This window comes from Ips typographus, linkage group LG16 (genome assembly GCF_016097725.1).
Source record: "Ips typographus isolate SLU linkage group LG16, UJ_Ityp_2.0, whole genome shotgun sequence".
NCBI lineage: Eukaryota > Metazoa > Arthropoda > Insecta > Coleoptera > Curculionidae > Ips > Ips typographus.
The window spans coordinates 293,208-311,115 of record NC_138437.1 but is presented as its reverse complement, the minus strand read 5'-3'; the positions used below and the strand labels follow the sequence as shown (position 1 = coordinate 311,115).

General features: G+C 39.2%; 3 protein-coding genes and 1 long non-coding RNA gene across 4 annotated transcripts in view; 3 read left to right on the top strand and 1 right to left on the bottom strand.

Annotated features, from left to right (window-relative positions):
* LOC145738810 (protein qui-1) overlaps positions 1-17,908 on the top strand; it is a 294,747-nt gene that overhangs the window by 177,163 nt on the left and 99,676 nt on the right. Inside the window, exons 17-18 of the mRNA XM_081993876.1 lie at positions 8,533-8,702; positions 9,422-9,568. Of these exons, the coding sequence (XP_081850002.1) occupies positions 8,533-8,702; positions 9,422-9,568 (317 nt within the window). The remainder of the gene's footprint in view (positions 1-8,532; positions 8,703-9,421; positions 9,569-17,908) is intronic.
* On the top strand, positions 651-1,391 carry LOC145738859 (uncharacterized). The gene is made up of 3 exons (XM_081993981.1): positions 651-798; positions 846-1,075; positions 1,107-1,391. The coding sequence occupies exons 1-3, from the start codon at positions 651-653 to the stop codon at positions 1,389-1,391; spliced, it is 663 nt and encodes a 220-aa protein (XP_081850107.1).
* LOC145738813 (uncharacterized) lies at positions 1,601-4,280 on the top strand. Its single transcript, XM_081993889.1, has 2 exons — positions 1,601-1,733; positions 3,404-4,280. The coding sequence occupies exons 1-2, from the start codon at positions 1,601-1,603 to the stop codon at positions 4,216-4,218; spliced, it is 948 nt and encodes a 315-aa protein (XP_081850015.1). The 3' UTR covers positions 4,219-4,280.
* On the bottom strand, positions 17,018-17,822 carry LOC145738814 (uncharacterized). Its single transcript, XR_014180874.1, has 3 exons — positions 17,511-17,822; positions 17,377-17,447; positions 17,018-17,308 (listed from the first exon to the last, which is right to left on the bottom strand). It is a non-coding gene; the product is annotated as an uncharacterized LOC145738814 (long non-coding RNA).

Below are 17,908 nucleotides of genomic sequence, written 5' to 3'. Positions count from 1 at the left end.
GGTAGAACTTGTTAAAGCAATTCAAATAACAACACAAAACAATGAAATTACAACCAAATACTTAAATTGTTAGATAGTTTTAGTTTCGTTAAATCGCACGGATTACCATAGTGTTTCAATACAAAATCCATACAAATGGTTTGGCCGGCTTTCCCACGCTACGCAAACAAAGCTAACCCCAAATCAGCTATTTTGTTGGATTGCCTAATTCAACACTCGCTTTTCACTTAACTGAACTTTAACCTATCTTTGTCGCACTCATATTTATAGGTGGACAGAGTGAGACCGATTTGGAATATTTCAGTGACAAACATTAACAATAAAATTGGTTTTGAAAATTGAAATTTTCTGTTTCACTTATCAAAAAATAAGGGCTCGTACCGGGACAGAGGATTTTTAGCTCATTTTAAAAACTTCCCCATTTTGAAACCAGAAAACGGATTTTGATGCTATTTGCACTGTTAAGGAGATGGATTTATTGGATTTTTGCTGTTATAAACATCTTTGACATTAATGCGTTGGAACTCTACTATCTCTCTCTCCAGTGGCTCCATCATTGCTGATGATCGTGATTTCCTCCAATACGTTCGACCGTCTGTTCCCATTTTCCCATTTTGTTCGGTCCTCTGCGTCTCGAAAAGCATCACAGAATGAGTGTTTTGCTGTACTTGATCGGTCAATCTAGTAGGCAATCTCTTGCCTCTTGTCAGATCAAGAAGGAAATTTCTCTTTTATTCCCTTACACAGACGAAGACTGGGGGAGCGATAGGGCATCACCATTTATGAAAGAGGGATCCTGTTGCTTTACTGACGAATCCAGAACGAACGAACGTGCTGGCACATAGCTCTGGGACAACAGGCCACTGTCTTCCAGGCAGAAGTATTTGCAATCTTGTCCTGCGGGCTGGAACTATTGTCCAGTCCCCTAATTGGACAGAATATTAATATCTGCTCATATAGCAGGGCAGCCATCCAAACACTCAGTGCCGAGAAGGTAAGATCCCGGCTGCTGCTGGAATGTAAAACAATCCTCGAGACACTCTCGTTGGAAAATACCATCTGCCTCATCTGGGTTGCCAGGACACTCTGATGTTACTGGCAATGAGGAGGCCGAGCGGTTGGTTAGATTGCGCGCACAAGTGACGCCCATCGGTCCTGAACCGTTTGTTGGTATCTCAAAGAGTACGGCTACACGCTCCATGGGGGCCTTGGCCAGGCAATTGTTTCACTGCCGCTGGGTTGCCACGTCGGGCATGAGACAGGCCAAGGAACTCATGGGTGGCGCCAGTGCTCTGAAAACTAAACAACTACTGAGACTCGACAGAAGCAATTTAAAAACGGTGACAGGCTTATTGACCGGTCATTGTCACCTTAAGCAGGGCGCCCACTGAATCGGCACAGACCGACCGGCACGACCGGCAATTTTTAATATGTACGTAAACACGTAAGCAAGCGCCTATCGAGTCGGCACCGGCCGGCCAGCACAGCACGCACAGACCCGCCACCGCTCCGTATTCTCGAAGGGGCAAAAACTGCCGGTAGGTCCGACAATCTGAGACCATTTGAGCAGTAGCAAAGCAAGCAACAACACGTTACCACAATGACAGACGAGCTGCTAATTGAAAGTGTTCGGCATTATAATTTTTTATATGATCCAAAAGATCGTTTTTATCATGACAACATGCGAAAGGAAAACGCGTGGATGGAAATTCAGAAAAAAACTGGAATGTCCGGTAAGTATTTTTTTTTATTTTAATTATAATATTTTACACGATATACACGGTGATTGATAGTCGATGGTAGGTTAGACATTTAGGGAAAACAAAACATGGACATTTTTTGAAAATTGGGTTACTTAGGTATAAGTCTTCTATCGATATAAAATATTTTCAAAGTTGTAACACTTCCGGTTATACCGGAAGTTGACCATAGCTTTCTTATTTTAAATGAAACACCCAGTATATTACATATTTAGATTCTACGGAGAACTTTGAACAACTTTTATGTACAATGTCCTATACCTATACCTGTATTAATTTTCAAAATATTTATTAAGTTACCAGTAAAAAATGACAATTGCTTTGCTCAACATAATTTTGTATAGTGTCTAAATGCCTACTTACTTTTGGCTAAAACTTTGAGCTATGGTCAATAAAGGTTCATTTTATTGAACTAATAAAGCAAAATGACACATTTATACTTCCGATATAACCGAAAGTGTCACAACTTTGAAAATATTTTAGATCGTTAGATCAGCAGTCATAACCTAGGTAGCCAAGTTTTCAAAAAATGTACATGTCTAGTCTTTCCTAAACGACTAATACCTACCATCGACTATCAATCACCCTGTATAACTAGGTATTTAATTTATCCTCCCTACATTAATTTTTTCATTTTGCCATGGCACTCTTCCTTGATTAGAGACAAAATATTGCTTAAATTGTTCTCTTATCTCAAAGGCATCCCGTTGGAAATTACCACCAATATTTAGTAAATCATTTAGGCCTGCTAGTAATTCTTCGTTGTCAAGTTCTCCAGGTTGCCAAAAACAGGAATCGTTTCTTAAGAAATTATGTAAAGCAGTACATGCTAGAGTAATTATATCAAGATGCTCCGGTGAAATATTGAATTTTTTGTAGAAAATGCGAAACTTTTTAGTCATTATTCCGAAGGCATTTTCACTGACACGTCTAGCTCGGCTATGACGATAGTTATAAATTCTTTTTGCTTCTTCATTTGCTGCCTGGGCTCCAGGGTATGGCCTCATAAGGTTTGGCAATAAAGGGAATGCTTCATCTCCTACAAAAACATTTGGCAAAGCAATATTTGTTTCAGGCAAAAATTTGTCTTCAGGAATATTTAGCGTTTTTGTTTGAAGGCTTTTTCCTAGTTGGGAAGAACGAAATATCCCACCATCACTATTTCGACCGTAGGCTCCAACGTCGACAGCTATGAATCGATAATCGGCATCTACCAAAGCCATTAAAACAATACTAAACTCTTTCTTGTAATTATAGTATAGTGATCCAGAGTTTGGCGGTTTTTCAAACACAATATGTTTTCCGTCCAAGGCTCCGATACAATTTGGATAATTCCACTTTGTTCGGAAGCCCTCCTCTATTTTCGTCCACTGTTCAGTCGTAGGCTTAGGCATTACCAAAGGAGACAAAATGGTCCATATTTGTTCACAAGTATCGTAAATTATTCTTCTCACCGTAGTTTCCCCTAGTCTATAGCTGAACGCTAATGAAGAAAAACTATCTCCATGTCCCAAAAACCTGAAATAATAAATAAATAATTCCTGAAGCACGTTTCTCGAAATAAGCACTATCAAAATTAATATCTGAAGTAATTATTTGGTTGAGACTTGGTTTTCCCATTTTTTTCTAATTAATTGTTCTAGTTTCAGAATGTAAAAAAAGATGGGGTTTACTGAGAGACGGATTTCGGAAGGCCTTGAAAAACAGGCAAACCAGAAGCGGACAAGCAAATGTTCCAGTAAAAAAATGGAAATTTGAAGATATCATGTCGTTTATGGTTCCCTTTTTTGCTGAGAGAAATCAAAGATCTAATCTTTCTGTAGACGAATCCCAGAATTCTCCTAATGACATTATCATTGACACGGAATCTGTGGATCTTCCTGAGATCGAGCACACTCTTCTCTCACCAACCAGCATCACATCCGAACGAACTACTTCACCGCCACTACGTTCTATAGAGTCACCATCGCTGTCAACAACTTCACACATATCAGAAAAAAGAAAACAACAAAACCAACCACAACCTGCTTTATCGCAGGTACTTCAAGAATATTTAGGGGAAAGAAAGCAGTTAAAACTCGAAAGAAAACCCGACCATTTAAAAAAATTTTTTGAAAGTATGGAGGCGACCGTACGGACATTTCCACCTCTTTATCAAATTGAAGTTAAAAACAAAATTTATAACCTTGTATCAGAGTACGAATATAAGACTTTGATCAGTAATGATAACCGACCTGCACAGGAAGCCACGGAAATCTCTTGTAACTTCCAGCAACGAGCTCAAACAGCACAAACCGAAAGTTTGAAAAATTTGCACCCAACAACTTTCCAACCAAGTTTTCAGCAGACATTTTTACATCAATCACATTGGGAACCATCAGGAAATTTGTTAGCAAACACCAATCCCGATGAGCAGTTACAAGAACGCAGCTATGATTATTCTTTAAATAAAATTTAAATATTTAAATAATATTTATTATTATCACCCTGTATATTTTAATACTTCACAGTGTTTTGAAATAAAGTTGTTTTTTAAAATAAGTGTATTTTTAAAAAGAAAATATTAATACCATTTAAAAGTATATTAATTATGTAGCTTAGAAGGTTGGCAACCAAGCATGCAATAAATCTATATTAGGATTAATATATGAGTACTTACTTTAATGTAACTGCTAGGCGTTCTTCGGGTGGTACAGCTTTTCGAAAATTGGTATTTTGTTTTCTTAATGGTAACATATTTAAAAGTTCATAAAACTTGGTACTCGACATTCGGAAGTACTTAAAAAATTTTTCATTGTCAGCCAACAAATCCGGAAATAAATGATGAAACTCGCCGTGAATCTCCCGCTTTTTATTAATATCGTGTATCCAATACCTTCTTTTGACTTTTTGATCCTCTGCTTCTGCACAGGCTGCAGCCAATATCAAAATTTCCTCTTCTGAATCCGAAGAATTAATCATTTTCCGAATATTATATATTTTTTAAATGCCTCGTGTTCAGTTCTAAGTACGTTGATGGTCAAAGACGTTTTAAAAGCATACGCGTGTCGATTATGCTGATTCAATGGGCGGTGGTTGCCGAACCGTCGGCCGTGCTGTGCCAGGCTGGCCGGTCTGTGCCGATTCAGTGGGCGCCCTGCTTTAGACGACATCAGTCGTTGATGGGTGTTGCTGAGGATCCCGAATGTAGAGGATGCTTAGAAGATGAATCGGGACATGTCCTTATGATGAGCTGTCCTGCCTTCTCTTACGCGCGTATGCGCATACTAGGATAGCCAATGCTGTTGCCCAGGGACATAAGGGACTTATGCCCCAGCAACCTGGTGGCTTTTATAAAGGACACTGGGCTGCTGTAGCTCCCTTACTGGCGGGACGTGACGGGCCCATATAGGAGGCCTAGACGTTCTTCAAGCGCAGGAGCCCCCCGCGTCACACACTCACTCACTCACCCTTACACAGTTCCACTGCTGGTTTCTATTTTTAATTCACTTAAAATAGAAACGTTAGTGCTATGAGCTGTCCATAGTTTTCGCAGCATTCAGCACCACATTTCATGGCGCTTTTTGCCATGCCTATCCGTCTTCGTACTTCTGCCTCACAGTTTCCATTGCTTGTCCAGAGCCTAGGTAGTTGAAACTGTTTACTAGGTCATATTGGTTTAAACGGTCAGTTAATAGTGAAGTGTGTGAATGTTCCACTCGTCTGAGAAGTTCTACCATTTCTTCTTCTGTCGCTGCTATGAGGGTGGTATCGTCAGCAAATCTTAAGTTGGTGATTTTTTTCTCGGCTATGCCTCCAGGCCATCCATCCAAGGACTTTCTCATCACATTTTCACCATATCCCAGGTGTCCAAGAGCACCCTGGACATAGGAGATTAACATGGGAAAACGGTTTTGATTTTTTTGCGCCTGTACGGTTGATCAGATGGAAAAATCGTATTAATGAAACTTGTAGTACCTATCACGGACTAGTTTTCTGTATTTTTTTCAGATTTCTAACTTGAGCCCTTTCGTCGTAAAACACGAACAAAAATGAGAAAATTTTAACTTTTTACCTGCACTGTATAGGCGGTTGTCGAGCAACCGTACCAGCAACAATGATCTGTTTACCCGTTGCCCGACAACCGCCTATACAGTGCAGGCCAAAAGTTTAAATTTTCTCAATTTTGTTCGTGTTTTACGACGAAAGGGCTTAAGTTAGAGATCTGAAAAAAATACAGAAAACTAGTCCGTGATAGGTACTACAACTTTCATTATTACGATTTTTCAATCAAATCAACCGTACAGGCGCAAAAAAATCAAAATCGTTTTCCCATGTTAATCTCCTATGTCCAGGGTGCTCTTGGACACCTGGTATGTTAGAAAGTTCGGGTGATAACACAGAGCCTTGCCTGACTCCTCATTTCGTTCTAAACTGTTTTGAGAACCTTTGGACTGAACGAACAGTTGCTATATTTGATTCATATATGTTTTTATAAGGAATATCAGATGGACAGGATCCCATGTTTATCAAGGTTGACTAAAGTTTCACCCAGCATTAACGCCTTTTGATAATCGAGGAAACATATTATCATGAGTACCTGATATTCTCTACATTTTTCAATAAGCTATCACAGATTTAGTATTTGTTCTGTAGTTCATTTTCCTTTTACAAACCCTGACTGTATTTGGTGGTATAAATAGGCTTTCAGTCTAGTTTTTATGATTTTTAAGAGAACTTTGGTTCTCTGGAATATTTACTTCGTCATAAGTTTTCTTGCGGAGTCCGTTCATTCCTGCACTGATTCGCACAGTAAATCCTCCACGTTTTTACGATCTCTTCAATATCGGTTTTCAGATTTTCCTCATTGTTCAAAACAGACCCATTCTGTGATTTAAACTCTATTGTTGCCAGTTTCATTTTGTTAAATAAGTCTCTAGGCTCATTTGTGTTTCCATGATCTTCTCTTCTATTTCTTTACATATATTGGCGATGTATTTCTCTTTGTCTTTGCGGCATAGTTTTTGGACTTCTTTTGACAAGCTTCTGTAGGCATCGGTTGCATCTGCTTTCTGCTTAAGATCTTTCCTACGTTGAATTAAATCCGACGTGTGTGACCCATAATCCATGGTTTACGCTTTGCGCTAATTGGTAATTCAACAAGTATTTCCAACTATTTTCAGGATCGTTTTTTACTTGAACCGGGAAGAGTTTGTTTTCAATGTCCACCTGAAAATTCTGGATTTCTGATGGATGCGGTACCATGGTTCTCTTAATTTGTCTTCGAGGCACTACTTTAAAACGTAGTCTAAAATTCAGGACTAAAAGTTGGTAATCGCTTCCGCAGTCCGCTCCGGAGGTGAAATGTAGTCAATCTGGCTCTTGATTTGGCCGTCTAGGCTCCACCACATAAATTGCCTTCGAGGATGGTGTTTAAAGAGAGTGGTAACTGCAAGATTCTTGCATAAAGAATTCTATGAGTCAATCTCCCCTCTCATTCTTCTGGCCTAGTCCAAACTGTTCCATAATATGTCCGATGTCTTCTGAAGCTTTTCCGACTCTCGAACTAAAATCAACAGGATGAATAGCAGGTCGCTGTTTGGTATGGTGGTGAGGACCTCTTCAAGATGTCCGTAGAATGCATTGATGACTTGACCAATAACAGTATTTAATAACAGAGTTATTCAGTTTCGTAGGCTCAATTATTGGAATTATTGTGGTAATGGACACTTCAGAACAAACACCATTTGTTCTGAAGTGTCTTGTTACCTTGTTCTGGTTACCTCGCCAATGTGCTTCTAAGAGTCCTAGCATATCTAGATCATGAGTTTCCATTTACCTCTCTATGGTTTGCAGTTTTCCAGGGTGTTGCACCAGCCCCCGGACGTTCCAAGTCCCAATATTTTTTTTGTCTTTCGGAGGTTTATATTTCTATTAGTTCCGGTAGCATAGTTTCAGCAAGGTGCCCAATTCCTCACACCTTCGCTACTACCAGGTGGAAAAGAAATGTGTTCAAAAATTATTGAATCGCTGAATTTTTCGGTTGACGTGATGCTGAGCAGTATATATTATAATTATTTCAAGTAACGCTTCGGATTTGGATAGACTTTAAATTCCTGATGTGAAACATTGACAAGGTAAATAACGCTAACATTATAACACGTAGCTGAAACCTCAACAGAAATACCGAAATCACAGTTATCCTGTACAAGGACACAGCGGAATGAAACCCCATCAATCATCCCATTCCTCTGTGCCCTTGTAGAAAGTAAATGTGATCCTGTGATTTTAGTTACAAATTACCATACCGTAATTTAAAGTTGTCATGTCATATTCGAACAACATCCAGCTGTAATTCTAAATATTGTTACGGATCTATTTTTTCATTAATGAAACGCCCTGTATATAACAATAACTAGACTTACTTGACATGCATATACCTGGAATACTCATCAAGGAGAACTGTTGAATATTGTATTAAATACTAATTTAGCAATGATACGGTCGGCGCTATATAAAACATGTGTAAGCTGTTAACTAGTTAAGCTATAGTATAGAGAAATGTACAAGTAAGAATTTGAGTCCAGTATATTTAATTTGTGATGCTTTTTATGTGTTATCAAAGCCCCTATAATTTTGCATATCCTACTAACTTCGCCAATCAAAAAACAAAAATTTTTTGAAATGAGACTCTGTGATCTTAATAGAACTGATGGTGTTATTGAAACTGTGAATTATCACTGTCTAAATTTGTTTGGCTTTGTCCACCCACGATTTTACTTTACGATTTCAGCTCCTTTACTCTCAGAGATAAAAGAAACGCCATTTCAATCCACGTTGCATAAAGATGTAACGTACCGATTAAGACATGTGGAGGAAGCCTGGATCCACTTACTGAAAAGTGGTGATATAACCAAATTAAAAACCCTCTGCATGTGCAATTACGACTTCTTACTAGCTGCGGTAAGTGCTTTTTTAACATCAGAAGTTTGCGTATTTAGGAAATGTACGAAAGGCAAAGAAAAGATTTCTGTTGTTTTTGTCGTGGGTGAACATGTTTTCCCATTGAGTTCATAAAAGATTGATGAGCTTATTAGAAATCTTTCCTCTGCTTTGTCTCTTTACAGCTCCGCAGAATTTCTTATTTCTGGTTATGACAAATTACTTTTAGTCTCGTCGGTTTCGGGTTTTATTATGATCATTGATTTCCGGTCTTCTGAAGAGTTAAATAGTGAACTAACGTAACTGTTATGATACTTGAAAAGGGCTTTTACTGGCAAATAATGCTTTAAAACAACTAGGAATGTTACATAAATAACAATCTCAGTAAAAAAGAACGGTAAATATTTGCCATCTGTCTAAAATATTTTTGTTATTAAAGTAATATTCTCAATCCAGTTTGATCGAAATTTAATACTGTGTTAAGTTATGTAGAAGGTATCGCCCAGAAATTCGAGAAAGGCTCTTTTCTATAGCTCAATATCAGTAAATGGCGGTATCGATTCTGATATTAAATTTGTATGCCGGGTCAGTTGCCTGTCTAAGCTACTAAATAATAATAACGATTCCCCTTTTTATTGCACCATCACACTTTTATCGACCCCGTAAAGCAAAGAAATATGCCCGATAGAGATAATGAAGAACCAGCTTCTTTAAAATCAATTTTTCATTTTCTTTTTTAGCTCCAAACATTTTCTGTCAGCTATCTGAGGTGTCTATTAGAGCACGTCCGATGTTATCTATTAGATCGAGAAATTGAGCTCGTTTATTACTCTATTTGGAAATCTACTGATGTTTTGACACGAGATACTTTTCAGTTGGGAACTCAGGTGAGTATTACTATTTAATCAACATCTATATTAATTTTTCTGGAACTAGTTATTAAGTTAAACTTATTTCAAACTGAGGTATGTGTAATAAATCGTTAAAAGAAGCAACATTTTAAATGCAATGAAAATCAAGTAATAGGTACTTCAGGAAACACTCCACCATGAAACGTAATTTTCATAACAATAGTCAGTCGAATCCGTTTATGTCGCTATTGCAGTGGATGTTTCTGTGATCTGACTGAATAAGCCGATTGAATGAGCTCGATATGAGCGTAGTGTTTATACTGCCTTTTGGCTTCAGTAATTTCCGTTAAGTACATTTTGTTTAAGCTAAGTGATTTGCTATTATCTAGGGCACAGTCATTGTGACAAGACAATGTCAAATATTATTTTATTTAGAAAGATTCTTTTAACGTTTATGCGGTTTGCTTACGTTGCTTACGTTTATTTTCATCGGCTAACTCAGCTGGGTGGCCAAGTTGGTAAAACTAATTTTTGATACCAGTGAGGCTGATTTTTACAAAATGGTCAAATTGCTACGTTCTTCTCTCTACCTCCTCTCACGCCAGTAACCAGGCCGGATAATATCGGATAACCTGTGAGATAAAAACAGCGTAGTAGCACACACCTAGTTTGTAGATCATTTACTATATAGTAATATAACCGAAATGCATGGGATAAGGCCATCATAATATTGCTGCATAAGAAATGTGACATAGCACCAGTACACAATTATAGGCCAATCAGCTTAATTTTGCAGATTTATATACTAGTTAGGAGAATCATTATCAAAAGTCTTTTAACGAAAGATGATCTTTATCAATCAAACGCACCGGCAGGATTCCGTAAGAGCTTTTTGGCACCAATGACCACCTCCACACAATGAAAATTCTTATTGGAAAATGTATGTAGTACAATAAGCCTTTGGTGCTCCTTTCTGCGGACTACGAAAAAGCTTTCGATACAGTGGACCATCGTAGATGCTCCAAGCCTTCGCGGATTTCCAGAGTCGATCACCCTTACATCAACTTGTCTTAGTCAACTTATCGAGCATATTTATAAGAAAGCGAATACAGTCATTAGATTCAATGAAGATACTCTTGACTTCTTTTAACCTATTGGTTCAACTGGACAAAGTCCAAAGAGCGGCGTGCCTGGCGGTGACAGGGGCAATGAGGACCGCTCCTTCTAGGGCCGTGGAGGTGATGTTAAACCTCATGCCCCTCAAACTGTGCGTGAGAATGGAGGCCACGCGCGCAGCTTACAGGCTGCACGTGGGCGGCCAACTACAAGCCTGCTCATTTGGGCACGGCAGGATATGGGGCTGGGCCACAGACCAGTGTCCGCTCCTACTGATGCCAGGCGATCATCAGACCTCCAAGCTCGTGCCCTCAAATCTCTTCAAAGTCATAGTTCCTGATAGAGAAGAGTGGGGGGCCGATTACGGACCGGAATTCCTCCGGAATAGCGACGTCTGGTACACACAGATAGATCATTGGTTGCAGGACGCGCGGGGGCCGGCATTTTTGCCAGCTCCGGACGCTTATCACAGAGTATCGCTCTCGGTAGTTACACTACAGTCTTTCAGGCTGAAGTATATGCCATCCTTGTCTGCGGGCTGGTTCTCCTATCCGACCCGAAGAGGGGTGGCAAAACAGTCATCTGCTCCGACAGTAAGGCTGCCATCAGGGCCATTGAGGCCGATGAGGTGCGGTACAAGCTGGTAATGGAGTGTAAAAGTACCTTGGAGGTTCTGTCTCGGGGCGGCGGGGTATACCTCGCGTGGGTGCCGGGACACACGGGTGTATCCGGCAACATGAAGGCAGACTTGCCGGCCTTGGAACTAGGGAACCGCTTTCAGGACCTGAACCTAGTGTGGGGATCTCCTATAGCACGGCGGTCCGCTCAATAGAAGATATGGCTAGAAAACTCTTCCAGAAACGCTGGGCAACTGACAGGCAAAGGACCTAATATCTGGTCCGTGCCCTAAACGAACTAAACTTCTGCTAAACCTAAACAGAGGTAAACTACGAACGGTGTGACTGGTCTAATGACGGGTCACTGTCACCTGGCGCGGCATATGCACAGACTGGGAATTCACGAAAACCCGGCCTGCAGAGGCTGCTTGGAGGACGAAGAAACACCGGGGCATGTACTTAGTGACTGCCCCGCCTATTCTCGCTTTCGTCGCACCTACCTGGGACAGCCAACGCTGTGTCACAGGGAACTAAGGGAGCTGCATCCGACCAGCATCGTTAGATTCTTTGAATCAACGGGACTGCTGTAGCTCCGGTTAGCGGGACGCGACGGGGCCATCTGAGGCCTATGCGTATACCTGGCCTAAATAGCTCCCCGCATCACCAACAACAACAACCTATTGGTTACATGTTTAAGAGAACTAAGAATGAAAGCTTTGGGATTAACATCAATGGCAAGAAGGTGAGCCATCTTCGCTTCGCCAATGACCTGGTATTAATCACAGGCAAATTCGATAAAGTATTGTTTATTTATCTATCGTATGCCTTATAAACATCTCAAAAAAGTAAAACATAGGAATGAAAACATAAAAAGTTGTATATAGAAAATGGATACAGTCACAAACATTGGTTACAAACGTACATCTAAGTTATTTATATATTCTATTGTACTTTCAGTCGCAAACAGAAAATCAGTCGGGTCGTCATCTTACGATCTTAGTGGACACTCTTCCACAAGGTACCCGACAGTTTGTCTATCAGCGCTGCAGTCCCACTGTGGGGATTGTTTTCCCCCCATTTGAACAGGGAATCTTTGCTTATACCATAGCTCGTCCGGATTCGGTTAAGTGTGCACCAAGTTTTCCGTGGTAGGTCAAAACCCGGTGACTTCTCCGTTATGCACGGTATCATCAGGCTTTCGGCTAAATGCATGCATGTCTCTCCCATCTCTCTTTCTAGAACTAGCTTCTGTCAAAAGGGAGTGTCTAGATCGAAGTCTGTTTATTCGCAGATCATTCATATCAGAGTTTGCAGGGAGTTCGGGGGTTCTTGCCTTCGGAGGTTTGGAAGTGGTATATGACTCAAGAGGTGCAACCAGTCAACTGGAGTAGATTTAATAGTGCCTGATATGAGGCGCATAGTAGTTGGCGATCCAGCAGTTTGGTATGTGCACTGTTGAGCCATACTGGGGCACATTACTCCGCAGCCGAATGTGCCAATCCCAAAGCTGAAGATCTCAAAGCGGTCGCCGAAGATCCTCATGTGGCACCACACAATTTCTGCACGATATTATTTTTGGTTTTAACTTTTGCCGATACGCTTTTTATAGGAAAGTGAGGATACTCACTATATGGATAGGAATCCAGGGTAACTGCGGGGTATTTTGGGTTTTTATTATGTGTCAGTAATTTCTCTTCAAAAAATACCTCAATTTCTTTGTTGGCCAATTTGCTATTTAAATGAAAACATTAGCTTTCAGTTTTTGCTACGCTTAGTTGGTCTCAACTTACGGTGTTTAAATCTTTACTAAAAATTGTTTCTGCTACTTCGAGGTGCTTACCTTGCGTAGCTATTGCCTATAGTCATCTGCATATCCAAATCTCCTTGATACTGTTTCAGGCATGTCGACTATATACAGATTGAAGAGGAGTGGTGCCAATACCGATCATTGGGGTAAACCGTTGTTCAGCTTCATTATTTCACTTTGTGAATTACCTAAAATAACTATGTCCTCAATTAGCTTAATTGTCTTCAGACGAGATATCTCCCGTGCAAACTTACAGACCAAGCCATGCCTTCAAACTGTTTCATAGGCTGCTGTAAGATCATTGAATACAGCTGATGTTTTTAACTGTCTTTGAAATCCAGCCTCTATGAAAGCTGTCAGGGATAAGACCTGATCAGCTCAGCTTCTGTTTGGTCAAAAGCCGACCTGCTCTATTGGTACGCTCTTTAGGATTCTTGAGCAGCATATTCTGTTGTAGATAAGTCGCTCTAACAGTTTGTAAATTACACTCAGCAACGAAATAGGTCGGTAGCTCTGGCTTATTGTTGGGTTTTACAGGTTTTAGGATGCCTATGATTTTCACCTGCTTTAGTGGCGAGCATATCTTGCCTTAAAACATCTGTATACAAGCAAGCGAGCCACTTTTGTGTAAATTTGCCGCTGTGTAAAATGAATTCCATCATTTTTTTATCTTTCCCTGCTTTAATTTGCTTACAAGCAGCTGTAGTCTCTATGCGGTCGTAAATAAGGCTCACGTTTTATCTTTGTTTTATGTCCACGGCCCTTAGCTGCTTTAGGTGTGTTAGTTATATGTGATGCATTTGGTGTAATAGGAATGTTTTCTCGAGAAATGCAATTAGCACCTGCCAGCTTCCTCCGAAAGGACCAGGCTTGTTGATAAACTAAAAGAGATGCTAAAGGAAGTGGAACTAGCATCCAAAAAGTTGAGCTGAATATCAACATCAACAAAACCAAGTTCAGAACAAATCTAGTCACCAGGAAAAATCTAAAGATAAACATATTGTGCAAGTATGGTCCTATAATTAACTGGGAACTACGATTGGGAAGAGATAATCAAACTTGTGAAATCGGCAGAAAAATAGGTCTCATCTGGGTATCCTTTGGAAAACTGAACTACATCTTAAAATCCAATATTCCCATATGTCAGAAGAAAAGGATCGATAGCCAATGTGTTTTGTCTGTGTTATCATATGCAGCCGAAACACTGACTTTAACTAAAAGTGACACAGAGAAGCAAGGTAAGAGCGATATTGGGTTTCTCTCTGAGAGATAGGGTTCCTAATGCGTAGATGAGAAGTAGAAGTGTTACGGATGCCATAACGTAAGAATATCAAATCTCAAGTGGAACTGGGCAGTTCACGTGACTAGAATAAACAATGGCAGATGGACGATAAACATAACCGAATGGAGACCTACAGATCACGTACTTTGCAGCAAAAGCAGACCGCTCACTAGATGGTCAGATGATCTGAATAATGAAAAGGCAGCGCGGGATAGAGGATACTACATAGCTGTATGAGGATAATGAATATGACCGAGGAACGTAGTTCGGAACACTCGATAAACTGCAGGTCTCAACCAAATTGGCAAAGCAGCTAAAAGGAGATGTAAAATAGTACTCGAAAGTACTAAATGAGTTGTAAAATTTAATATTCTTTTCCGAATAACAACATACTTTAGTTATATATGAACGTTTATAGGAAGATGGCAATCTAAGAATAAGCCTAAACAAATTTCAACAATAAACACTAAAAAGACAAACAATTTTGTGTTTTCTTTCCTTGTTCTACATTTGTAGTTTAATTCAATACAAATTGTCCTTGAAAACAGTTTTTTAGGTTGAGTTTATTCGAGTGGCGCACTCGGTAGGATCGTGCAGTAGTGATCTTGGTCAATTTCCTTTTTCATTAATGATTGGAGTCCTTCGTTTCTCCGCAATTTAAATCTACGACGACGTTACTAGTAGATTGTGGACATTACGTCTGGACAATTTTAGTCTACAACAGTAGAAAAGCTAAAAGAATTTAACTGATCCATTCGAAAAGTTTTTATTCGATGAATTCGATTCTTAGAAAGTCTCTGTTTGCCTTGTAAACAATTTGACACTTTTTGGCACATTAAGTAGTAGAAACAAAGTTTAAGTTGACAAGTTTCTTGAATTTAGTCTATGTATCTTTCACAGTTTATACCATATTCTATCAGCCTTAAGAATGGCTCAGCAAATAGAAAATAAGCATGACATTACTGAATCATTTGATAGGAAGACTAAAAACCTTAAAGATGCTGAATTCAAGACAGAAATACCAGGAAAAATTAGTTCCATATTATCAAAGAATATAGATATTATTTTATGTGATGAATTTGAAATTTGTGATTTCACGTTTATGTGACAGAAATTGTACAGTCTTTTTTTGCACTGTGCTCATTACTACATTCATACTTACAGGTTTTTTACAGTTTGTCATTAGATTTCATTAATTTCGATGAAAAATGATGCAAATCTCAATATATTAGCAGGTAAAAAAAATTCTAATTTACCAGTAATTTACTGACAATTGTCAAAATAACTGTCATAAATCTCAGAAACACGTCTGGATTCGAAAACTGCAAGAAATCTGTTAAAATGTATTTTTTTCAAATTCTAGGCAAATTTTGACACTTTTGACATCAGTCACAGAGATAATTTAGCTAGGCAGTCTCGTGACCACTGTTAAAATACCTGTCATAAATCTCAGATATACGTTTTGTATCGAAAACTACAAGATAACTTTTCTAAACCCAGATTTTTGCAACTTTTGACCACAGTTTGACAGAGCACAGGAACAAAATCACCTGTAAACCACTTTTAGTGAGAAAATGACAGTTTTAACCACATTTTTGAAATTCTTATTAAATTTCCTATCCGATAACCTAAAAAAACACAGTCAGGGAGAGTTTAAACACTTTGAACTGCCAGAAACACAGTTGAAAAGACAGTCAAGGACAAAATCGACTGTAAAACTCACTTGGAGTGAGAAAATGACTATTTTAAGCACATTTTTGGAATCCTCATTAAATTTCCTATCCAATAACCTAAAAAAACACTACAAAATTTGGTAGTCAGTGAGAAAAGCGGTGTCAAAGTTTGAACTTTCAGAAACACAATTTGAAAGGACAGTCAGCGACAAAATCGCCTGTAAAACCCACTTGGAGTGAGAAAATGACTGTCTTAAGCACATTTTTGGAATCCGCATTAAATTTCCTATCCAATAACCTGAAAAAACAATTCAAAATTTAATACAGTCAGGGAGAAAAGCGGTGTTAAATTTTGAACTGAGAGAAATACAATTTGAAACGACAGTCAGGGGCAAAATCGCCTGTAAAACCCACTTGTAGTGTGAAAATGACAGTTTTAACCACATTTTTGAAATTCTCATTAAATTTCCTATCCAATAACCTGAAGAAACACTTCAAAATTTGGTACAGTCAGGGATAAAAGCGGCGTTAAACTTTGAACTGCCAGAAATACAATTTGAAAGGACAGTCAGAGACAAAATCGCCTGTAAAACGTACTTGGAGTGAGAAAATGACTGCTGCCACGGATTTTCTTTCGTAAAAGAAAATTGCTGGAATTTAAAACTAAGTGAAAGTTAAACACTGATGTCCTGGCGTATTGAACGTAAAGTTTGCGGCAAATTAAGCTCGACTAATATGCTCAGTTGGTTAAGAGCGTTGGGGTGGTTCTCTGCGCCACTGATTTTAGCCAATAAATCAGAAAATGCCAAAGTTGGTATTTGGAGTTCAATAAACCAGTAATCAGGACAACAAATAGGACTAAAAAAAACAAAATGAAACCTGCCAAGTAATATCAATTAATTTACAAGAAAATAATTGTAGTAAGCCTTCAACACAGAACGATAGCTGAAAGAGAGGTTTGAGGTTGCAGCAACAATAAAACAGTCAAAATTCAGTTACCCCCAGATGTTTTTTTATTATGGGTTTCCAGTCGCTTCGTCAAACAAGCAACACACTTCAGTGCTTGATCCGATTCTTAAACTAATTTTACTTTCTGTACAAAGCAAGTGTACTGCTATCCGCTATCGATCTAAGCGTCACAGCCCAGTGTCCAAGAGATGTAGTCGGGCAACCCTGGTAAGCTAGCCAAACGAATAAGGCTATTCGCGGCGCTGTAGCCCAGTGTAAAGATAAGCCTGCAGGAAATTGTGTGTAGTCACAGATTGAAGACTCCGCTAACTGCTATTGAAATGAAGAAGGCACGTGTTTTAGCCGGAGGCTAAATTGGAAATGGCCAAAATCAAACTTACTTGGGCGACACTGCCACCAAACAGATCGAATCAAAGGTACTACAAGACTGCCTCAGGTCTCTCAGGTCAATCTAATGGTCAAATTAATTCCCTAAGTGAAATAACCACATGGTAAAACTTAACCTCAAACTCACCAACTCACCACTCCACAAGAAAATCACACCACTTTTAAGGCTTATAAATCCGCATACAGCGAGAAAAACGAAGTTCCCAACAAAACTCGATATACTCCTCCAAATAACTCCCGTTTTTATTAAAAAGAGGTCGCACTAAAATCCCGTAATCGGTACTACAAAATGGCGATTCCTCTTAAAGCCCACGTGATACGTGTAAGTTTCTTTGAAGGTCCAACAGGAAAGCAATTAAAAAGAAACCGATGAAGAAAAACCCTTCCAACAATAGTAAAAAAACTGGCAGTCACCGCCAACCAATCAGAACACTCCACGTGGAGACACGTGTTTCCGTTAAACTAAGAATGAAAGCCGGCAACATCGGAAAACTCTACAATATGAAAGCTGTCACGGTTCAAGAT